Here is a 10,495-nt window from a genome sequence, read left to right as displayed (position 1 = left end):
CCTGGTTGAACCCCCCCCATAGACCCTTTCTTCATGCTGCCTGTGAACTGGCCGATGAGAAAAAGACAAAAATCAGCACATATGAAAGACTAAAGATGGAAAAAAGAAACCCAAACAAACACACCAAAGACCCAACAACAACAAAAAAGAACAGAGAAAAAAAAAATAAAAATCAACGTGTTCTCAAAAGCCCTGAAACAATTAGAAAGAAGCTGTAAGAAGTGGAAACATCAAACCAAAAAAGGTTAAGAGATGAAAGAAAAACATGAAGGGCACTTGCTGGGAAGTGTCTTCTACACTTTTTCCACTGCCTATGTAGAAGCGAAATTTGTAAGAAAAACAACAGCAACCCAAAGAATTTCCACTAAAAGCTGCTTAGAGCAGTGTCTCTGGTCCCTCCCTCCCCAGCTCACCCTGCCTTCACGTGCCTCTGGCTTCTACTGGTTTCTTGGTGGTGACGCATCTTCTTGGCGCTAGGAGGAAACCCGCTGCCCACCCGCAATATAAGGGCATCCAGGGAAAGGCTTTGATCAGAGAGAGGCAGCACGAGAGCAAGCACGTCCAGCTGCCCCCCCTCCAGCTCCTCCACCCACTCCAACACATCCTTTGCCCGGGCTTCATTTTTTCCTGACTTCTTCGAGCTTCTGACCTGGCCAAGCACGGACCCGAGACCCGGTTCTCTCCTCTCCTGGATGCCACGATGAGGCAGATGCCCCCGGTGCTCTTCCTCACCTTGACTCTGCTGGATTTCAATGGTAAGAGGCACTGGAACTGTCAGGGAAGGCAGAGGAGGTCAGCAAGCTGCCTCTGGGTCCCCGACAGGTCTAGAAGGGAGAATTTGTGCCCTTCAGACCCCGGTACAACGATGACCAGGTGCTGCCCTCTGCTCCATGAGCCTTTGCTCAACCCTCCATCTCATTGCAGCTGGCCACATCCTGCCAGGAACAGCAGAGGGTGGGAGCAGGGTGCAGCAGGTGTGGGCCACGGCGGGGAGTTCAGCCGTGCTGCCTTGCCTCCTGAGCCCCGGGAAGATCAGGAGGAGCTGGAAGCAGCTGCCTGACAAGACATCCGTGCTGTGGAAGCGGCGTGGGAAGAGGTACCCCAGGACCAAGACAAACCTGTGCCCTTGTGGGGGGGACCAGGGAGGGTGGGAGACATTTGGAGCCCCCTTTCTCCTTACCCACACCCCTGCTTCCTGCCTCCCACCCCTGACATCACTTTTCCCTCCGGCACAAGCATCTGACTTGTCCCTCTCGCAGCGCCCACCAGGAGCCACACCTGGTGCTGGAGGTGGGGTACTCCGGCCTTCAGAAGACAGCGCTGCCCATGAGGCCCCGGGTGTCGGTCCAGGCATCCGCCCTTCGCAACGGGAACTTCTCCCTGCGGATCGACCCGGTGCGGAGTGAGGACGCGGGGCTGTACGAGGCGCGGGTGGCACACAGCGTGGGGGCCCAGAGCTGCCAGGTGGAGCTGGGGGTGGTGACAGGTAGGAGGAACCCTGCGGGGTGTTGGTTGCAGGTGCGGGACTGGCTGGGGATGCTGTGCTTGCCAGGGGGTGCTGTGCTTGCCCGGGCAGGTCAGAGCACAGGCAGCAGCCGCCCAGAAGAGGATTGCCCGAGGGATGGAGCTGGGGCAGAAGGGGCACGGAGGGAGAGTTTGGCGTCTCCCCCATGATCTCAGCTTCTCCTGCTTCCCCCTCTTTCCTCTTCCTGCAGTGACCCTCAGCCCATCCAGCCCCGTGGTTGAGAACGAGCCGCTGCTGCTGAGCTGCAACTCCAGCCACCGGGCTGGCCTCCTGGCCACGCGCTGGTTCCACGACGGGCACCCGGTCCCCACCTCGGGGACCTTCTTCTCCTCGCACGGGGCTCTCTCCATCCCCCGGGCAGCCACCGGTGACGCCGGCTCCTGGCGCTGCGAGCTCAGATACGCTGATCATCTGGTCGTCTCTGCCACGTACAACCTGCAGGTTCTAGGTGAGCTCAGCCCCGCCTGTGCTGCCCCAGCATCCCCAAGTCGCTCCCTTCGACGTGACTGACTTATCCCAGTGGCTTCAGCTTCCCAGCTCCTCCCCTGCCCTCACCTCCCAGGCCAGTCACCTCCCTGCAGAGCTCTTTCCAGCCATCGCCTCACACTGTCCCCTCTCTCGAGCTCAGGTTTTGATGGCCCAGCCAGCCCTGTGGTCTATGCTGCGGCTGGCTCTGCAGCTGATCTGCCCTGCACCCTCAGCTACCTTCCCAGTGCCCTTGGGATCAAGGCGGTGACAGCCCAGTGGAGCCGCCTCACAGGAGAACACTTGCAAGACTGGGACAGCCCCCAGAACTCAAGTGGCAGAAGCTTCCCCCTTCGCCTGCACACGGTGGGGCCGGGTGATGCAGGGCAGTACCGCTGTGCCATCTCAGTTGGCAGCAAGACCATCAAGAGGGACCTGACCTTGGCAGTGATCACAGGTGAGAGGAGAGACAGGGAGGTGCATCACTCCTCTGGGGTCCCCCCCTGCTTGCAGCAAACCTCCCAAGACATCAGTGCAGTGAGAGTGGGTTGCGACTGCTCACAGGTGCTCACCCCAGGGTGAGAAGCAAGGTCTCTGTTCAGGGCACTGCACTGAGCTCTGCTGAAAGCAGGGGCTTTCCTGGGTAACCTGAATGTTCTTCTTGAAGCCTGAGGAAGACAAGGAAAATAAACTAGAGGAGGTAATGAAGGAGGGGTGTGTTAGAAGGAGGGATGGAGAAGAGATCTGGACCTGCCTGCGGCCTCTCCTGAGGGTAGTTTCTTTCCCTTGCTGCAGTCACCCCCAGCATCCCAGGACCAGTTTCTGAGGGGTCTCGCTTGCTGCTCATCTGCAGCCTCACACACCCCTGGGGACATGAGCGGTTCCAGTGGAAGCACCTCGACTCAGCCCCCACTAGGAGCAAGCTGGCTGTGGCCACCTCCCGCAACCTGGAGAGCCCCACCTTGGAAATACCGCAGGTGTCGGGAAAAGACACAGGCAGGTGGGAGTGCAGCGTGCGTGGCCCAGCAGGCAGCCTGGGAGCAGCAGAGTACAGGCTGCAGATCACAGGTACTGTCCCTTCCTCTCACCCTGCTCAGTTCCCTGGCACCCTCTCAGCCTCACCCCTTCCTTCTCCCCTTTGCTTGGATCCCATCTTGCAGATACCTTCTCTTACCTTTGACCAGTTCCTCCTGTTTCTCCTTCCAGTTCCCTGCACCCTTGTCCAGTTTGCCTCTCCCTGAGCAATGCCCCAGTGCAAAATCAACTTTTCTCTCACTCCTAACTGGTGTTCCTCCTCACAGGTGCCCAGGTCTCCAGCCCTCCTGCTATCTTCAGTGGGCAGGTTACTTTTGGGCTCACGCTCGTTCTCTTCCTCCTGCTTGCAGTCTGTGTTCTAGCTCTGGCCCTACAAAAAAGGGTAAGTGTCTGTCACCCCCTTTCTGTTAGTTTTACTGGACATCATCCCTTATTTGACCTTCCCCTGGGTACCCTAGAGAGAACAGTGAAATGTCCCTGGAACACAGCAGCAGAGGAACAGTGGGACTGGGATAGCCTGTCAAAGGTGTCACAGACATGTGGTGACATCTGTATCCCAGGCACTGGCAGGTCTGGCTGACCATGGCATTCCTCTGGGAGCAGGTCAGGCACTTCAGAGAAGGGCTAAAACCTCCCAGAAGACAATCACAGCCCAGCCTTGAAAAGCTTCTTGTTTATTCTCCCAGAGATCAACCCATGCTGTAGGAGAGGAGGATTAATGTCTAGGCTTTTGTAGGTGTCCTTTCTCTTCCTGCTTATCTGGATACTTGGATGTAACAGAGTCTCCAGCTCCATATATTTGCCTGCTGGTCTCTGGATTGTTGCTGGCTCAGCCCTCACACCTGAGTTCTGCCAACTTACTGCCCTTTGTTTGCTCATCTTGTTCCAGTATCTCATCTTTTGAAAACTCTGCCTTGCCGTTTTCATCCCAAAAACTAAGCCAGGACTGATCCCTCCCCATCATGTCACTGGAAAAAAACCATGCAAACAAGTCAGACCATTTCTCTGCCACTTTCATGCTGCTTCCCTGGAAATGGATTCCATAGTGAATTCTTCCTTCAGAGTTTCCCTCAGCAAACTCCAGTGGCTGGAGGCTGAGGACAGGCAGCATCAGAAGGCAAGATTAAGATTTAAAAAACCCAGCACTGCGGGTAGTGCCAGAGCAGCTTGTGTTCTTGTTCTTTGTCATCAGCCCTTCATCAGCACTGGTGGTAAAGGCTAATCTGAGGCAGAAATCTGCAGCTTCTGGGTAACTCTCTAAACTGTGCAAGTCCAGGACAGGATGATTAGAATCACCCTTTCTGGCCTAAAACCATGAACCTAAACCCTTGACAGTGTAGCTGCAAAGCCTCAGCTGGCAGGAGATGGGATACCTGGGTGTCCAGCTCTGTGAGCTTCAACAGCTTCTCATCCAGTCAGGAGCTTTAGGGTCTCAAAGCATTTGTACATGCCTTCGTGGTCTTGCTTTGCCAAGTCAGCAAGGTTCCTCTCTTGCAGCACAGGCCCTCCACCCACAGATGCTCCTCCTGCCCTTCTCTGCAGTCTCCCTGTTAGCTCATCCTTTGGGAGAGTGTAGATGAGGTGCCTTGAGCAAAGATACTGGCTCTTCTCTTGTTCTCTCCCTCTCTCTGCTGCCATTCTCTGAGATTGAGACACTGGCTGCTCCCCAGAATTCCCTTGGTGAGCTGTTGTCCACATAGGAGGAATTCCAGTTCCCTGAGCCCACCAATGTACAGTTGGTGCTGCTGCATTTCATTCAACCTGTCATTCAGCTTAGTGTTCCATTCTCCTAAAATATATGGCTCACGGAATCATGGAATTGTCAGAGTTGGAAGGGACCTCTGGAGATCATCTAGTCCAACCCCCTGCTAAAGCAGGATCCCCTAGAGCACATCACACAGGAAGGTGTCCAGGCAGGTTTTAAGTGCCTCCAGGGATGGAGCCTCCACAACGCCCCTGGACAGCCTGTCCCAGGGCTCTGTCACCCTCACACTAATGAAGTAGTTTATTCTATTTAGGTTAAACCTCCTGTTGACCAATTTGTGACCATTGTCCCTTGTTCTGTCACTGGACACCACTGAGAAGAGTCTGGCCCATCCTCCTGACACCCACTCTTTAGATATTTATAAGGATGAATGAGAGCTCAGACTGTGGGGCTGGGGCTCTTCCCTGAACAGAATGGGAGCCTCATGATTGCAAATGATAGGACCAAGTCTTCTATGGCAGGGAGAAGCCCAGACTTGTGCCAGTCTGTGTCACTCCCATGCCTGATATTGCCCTTTTCTTCCACTTCAGGCACGGCCTCCTGCCTTTCCAGCCCTGGAAGGGATGGTTGCATTAACTGTGCCAAAGAAGAAGGAGATGGAGGAGAACCAGAAAGAGAAGATCCAGCAAGATGAATGCTGATGGGAGCAGGGACACTGGGCCTGGTCTGCATGGGAGGATGAACCTCTGCGTGCCATGCTGCAGGGCATGCATGACCATGTGGACCTCTCAGGAGGACTTGGGGATGGCATGAACACAGCAGGAGGCCACGGGAACTCTATACCTGCAGAGGGGCTAGAAGCTGCTCACCAGGGCAAGGCAAGACCCAGCACTTCAGCCAGGTGGCAGCCAGCACAGCCACTTGGGAGATATTGGGAGCACATGTCTGCTTCAGGGCCACTTCTCTCTCCTACCCTCTGCCCCTCCCGTCTCCCAGCCTTTCACTGGCAGGACAATTCAGTGCAGGAGGTGGCTGGAACCCAGCTCCCCTGCAGCCCCTTGCTGTTTCCTGCTCCCCTGCCCAGTTTCTTTTCCCTCTCTCCAGCACTGCCCTGCTCTTGCACTCATTCAGTGGCAGAAGGGACACCCCCCCAAGAGGACTGCACATTTTGAGCATTTTATTTTTATTAGAAAACTCATTTTAGAACCCTAAATAAAACTGTCTGACAAAAAAAACCCACTAAACAAACGTGCTGGTCATGTGCTGGTGGAGGATCATGCTTGCTGATGGTGCCAGATGTACCTCTGCCTGCGGAAAGCAGCTCCCAAGGACTTCAAGGACTTTGCTGCCTCCTCTTTCTTTCACTTCTCTTTTACTGAAGTTACCAAGTCATTGATATTTTGGTGGTGGGAAAGGGGAAATTAAATGCCACTCATAAGAAAGGATCACAACTTTAGTCCCTCCTTTTTGCTGTGTTTCTTCACTACCAAGCCAGCTCTTGGTTATTTCAGCAGTTTTTTTAGCCTTAAGAGGTCTTCATGGTGTGTGGCCCTCACTTTGTCCCCAGTGCCTTGCAGGACCCTCAGACTGTGGGTAGTGGAGCAGAACCCAAAAATCCCAGCTAGCCCACTCTGGGGAGCACATCTGGACTCCACAGCTTCTCAGTTAGCTGTGTCATCTTCTGAAAATCATAGCAATTTCTCCACTAAGCCCTGGAGAAACACAAGCAGAGGTGTGAGGTAGACTTGCCTGCTCCAAGTGTCTCATGCAATTTCAGGCAGACACTGACACAGAATGGCCATAAGGAGAGGACAGCCCAGTGTGGTACCAGGCATCTTCCTGGGCAAATGATGCTGCTGCAGTTTTTTGAAGCTGGGAGTGACCTGTCTGGCTCAGACTTCTCTCTCTTCCAGATGCTTTGGAGATAGAGAAAAGGTGGGTTAGCCCCAGTGGGGCTAAGGAGTGACCCAGTATTCAGCAGGGGTGGAGCAGCTCTGCTCTGGAGACAGGCTGAGAGAGTTGGGGCTGTTGAGCCTGGAGAAGAGAAGGCTCCAGGGAGACCTCACAGCAGCCTTCATGTGCCTGAGGGGGCTACAGGAAAGCTGAGGAGGAGCTTTTTATAAGGGTTTGTAGTGAGAGGACAAGGGGTAATGGATTAAAACTGGAAGAGGGGAGATTTAGCTTAGATATTAGTAAGAAATTCTTTAGTGTGAGGGTGGTGAGACACTGGCACAGGTTGCCCAGGGAAGTTGTGGAAGCCCCATCCCTGGAAGTGTTCAAGGCCACGTTGGATGGGGCTCTGAGCACCTTGTTCTAGTGGGAGGTGTCCCTGCCCCTGCAGGACGTTGGATCTAGATGATCTTTAAGGTCCCTTCCAACCCAAACCACTCTATGATTCTAAACATACATGCTTGAAAGAATTTTGCTCTCTCTTCTCATGCACAATGAGATGCTGTCTGCTCCTCTAACACTTTTAGCATTGCCTGTTACCAGCCTGGATTTTATAATTCCCCATATGTGTGCCTGGCCTGGCTTTAAACCTCCCTGTTTTCTTGTACTCTCTGACTTCCTCCAGCAATCAGCCCGTGGGTCTGCATGTTCACTGGAGGAAAAGGGCTCTTCTTTATCAGTTGGGAATTCAAAGCTTTCTGCTTTCATAATCTGTTTTCTTTTCTCCTTTCACAAAGGCTGGAAGTAGAGGGACTCCCAACCTGTCATTTCTCAGCTGATTATTATTCTACATCCTCTTATCACATCCTCTTTGTTGTATTTCCCCAACCCCTCCTGACTCATTGCCCTTCAGGCACTCAGGCTGGTCTCTATGTGTGGTCAGCTGTCCTCAGACCCTTTGCTCTGGAAGAGAAAGCAGCAGTGCAGTAGGGGAGCAGTGCTGGGAGGCACAGTGCCCTTCTGTGCATTATTTCCAACCTGCCCTTCCTGGGTCCCTGACACCTTCTCTGCTCTTCTGATGGTGGTTCCCTAGTGAACAGCACTGAGCTTGTACCGAGCTGCTCACTGAGACCTCACTGAAATGCCTCTCGTGTTGCCTGGTGCTCTTGCCTGACCTGCTACAGTGACAGTAGGTCAAATACTAGAGCTATTTATGCAGCTCACATTTTCCCTGCAGCTGCATGACTTTGGGATACTGAATTCCATTTTCCTTCTTGCTGTGGGTGAGCACAGCTTTCTTCTAGGTCAGCAAAGCTCTTGTCATTCTCTGACAAACTTCAATACCTTCATGTTATCTACATACTTGGCCTTCTTGCTGCTGACCTGCTTGAACAGCAGCAACTCATGTCTTCATTCAGGTACTTTTGGGCCTCATTGTTGCTTCTGGTGATGACTGGCAGTTTAATCTTCCTCCTTGCTTCCCACCCCAGGGCCAGTCTCCAGGCTGATCCACGGCCCTGTTCACCCCTGCAGCTCCAGGGGAGCAAAGAGAAGGTGCAAGCTGTGCAAAGATGCAAAACACAAGCTGAGCACTGGATTGTTTCCTGTACCACTGGTGCTCTTGCCCCATGACTCTTCACCAAGATGACACCTGGAGCCTGTTTGACAAGAGGCACTCATGCAGTTGTGCATAGTTACACTGCAAGGCCTGGGTATGCAACAGGCACCTTCAGAATCATAGAAGCATCATAGAATCACAGAATGGTCTGGGTTGGAAGGGACCTTAAAGATCATCTAGATCCCACCCCCCTGCATGGGCAGGGACACCTCCCACCAGACCAGGTTGCTCAGAGCCCCATCAGCCTGGCCTTGGACACTTCCAGGGATGGGGCTTCCACAGCTTCCCTGGGCAACCTGTGCCAGTTTCTCTCACACTGAAGAACTTCTCACTCTCACATTGAAGAATTTCTTCTAATGTCTAGCCTAAATCTCCCTTCTTCCAGTTTTAATCCATTCCCCTTCCTCCGCTCACTACAAGCCCTTGTAAAAAGCCCCTCCCCAGCTTTCCTGTAGCCCCCTCAGACACAGGAAGGCTGCTATGAGGTCTCCCTGGAGCCTTCTCTTCTCCAGGCTGAACAGCCCCAACTCTCTCAGCCTCTCTTGATAGGAGAGGTGCTCCAGCCCTCTGATCTGTGCCAGGTCCAGAAACTACTTTCCTTGCAATAGAGAGGACAATGGTAGCTGAGGTGCACAACCTGCATAGGTTACAGTGACACCATCTACAAAGGCTAAGAAAACTCATACATGGTGGTACAAAAATACAAATCCCACCAGGTGAGAATGCTATCTGAAGCTTCACAGGTGTTGCAGTCTTGCTTTTGCAACCCACGTGGCACTTTACACAGATGAGCATCACTAGCAAAATGCAGGCACCAACAAAAGTGACAGGAACTGCCATGGAGCTGTTTTGTCTGACAGACCTCAAGGAAAAAATCTCAGAAGGCAGCTGCCACCAATGTAGAAATAACTGCCTATGGCCACAGGAAGCTTCTCTTCCCAAGTGCTGCAGGATAAAGGTTGGATCAGTGCAACACTAGGAAGTAGGAAAATATTTCTGTCCTCTGGGGGAATCAAGATGGCACAAGGCAAATCAGTAGAGCTGGAGCTGAAGGACCAAGGGTCTGGACCTAAAGCAAACAAATCTGGAAATCTGTCCCAGGTGAAGTCAAGAAGCAGGAGCAGCAAATAAAGCAATTGTCAGATGAGGAGAAGAGACCTGCTGCTTTTCCACAAGGATACAGCCACTGGTGCAAAAAAATGGATATTTTCAGTGTACCAGAACCAGAAATGTTGAGACAAACACAGTAAATCCAGTGGATCCCCTTTTGGCAGAGGGCAGTGGGAAGGGAAGGCAAAGCAAGCACTATGCATCCAATTCCTTTGCATCTGACTCCTCCAACAGGAATGGGAACAGGCTCTTTAATCCCAAATTAATCTCTTTTTTATAAGAAAGACCAGTACTAAGGGAAAAAAAAAATAATCATGACTAGGTCCAGATGTTCTGCATCTGAGACTTCTGAGGGATTTCAAGTGAGACACTAGATGAATAGTGTAGTCTGACAAACATGTCTGCTGGGGTCTGGGTACATTCTGCACAGCCTGTTGGAAATAAAAAGTTAGAACCAGATGCAGCTCCCTGCAGTTCTCAAAAGCTGCCATGGGCTGCACCTCTTAAACGGCTGCTGCTCCCACCTGAAGGTGGGATGAGGTTCAGAGGGCCCTGCAGGACGGGCACACTGGGCACTTCTCAGTGCCCAGGCAAAATGGCACGAGGGGATGCACAAGGGCAGCTTCTGGAAAGGCTGGTGTTTAGAATCATAGAGTCATTTGGGTTGGAAAAGAACTTTAAGACCTTCAAACCCAACCCTTAACCCAGCACTGACCAGGCCACCCTTGTCCCTCAGCACCATGACCACACACCTCTCAAACACCTCCGGGGATGGCTGCTCCACCACTTCCCTGGGCAGCCTGTTCCAGCTCCTGACAACCCTTTCAGGGAAGAATTGCTTCCTAATATCCTGTCTGTACCTTCCCTGGCACAACTTGGGACCGTTTCCTCCCGTCCTACTGCTTCTTACTTGGGAGAAGAGACCGACCCCCACCCCACTGCAACCTCCTCCCAGGGAACGTGACAAGCTCCCCCCGCAACCCCCTTTCCCCTTCATATTGGGGTCTTCCTCTCGTTCTGCAGACACCGGGTGTCTTCCTTTCTTGCCACCTGCACCGCCACCCCCTTTTTCCATGGAAGACAACTCGGGTTTTTGGGCTGAGGAGGCACCAGGAGCCTCCCCAAGCAGCTTCGGGGGGCGGCAGGG

The 10,495-nt window shown here is 52.9% G+C and overlaps 1 protein-coding gene across 1 annotated transcript; it reads left to right on the top strand.

Moving 5' to 3' along the window:
- Positions 1-700: 700 nt before the first annotated feature.
- On the top strand, positions 701-5,431 carry LAG3 (lymphocyte-activation gene 3). Its single transcript, XM_009998559.1, has 8 exons — positions 701-755; positions 925-1,096; positions 1,260-1,486; positions 1,716-1,973; positions 2,154-2,447; positions 2,786-3,058; positions 3,292-3,407; positions 5,321-5,431. Exons 1-8 carry the CDS (start codon positions 701-703, stop codon positions 5,429-5,431), a joined length of 1,506 nt encoding a protein of 501 aa, XP_009996861.1.
- The last annotated feature ends 5,064 nt before the right edge of the window (positions 5,432-10,495 follow it).

Source organism: Chaetura pelagica, unplaced genomic scaffold (genome assembly GCF_000747805.2).
Source record: "Chaetura pelagica isolate M959 unplaced genomic scaffold, ChaPel_1.0 scaffold120, whole genome shotgun sequence".
NCBI lineage: Eukaryota > Metazoa > Chordata > Aves > Apodiformes > Apodidae > Chaetura > Chaetura pelagica.
The sequence above is the reverse complement of the archived record's forward strand: the minus strand, read 5'-3'. Positions and strand labels throughout refer to the sequence as shown.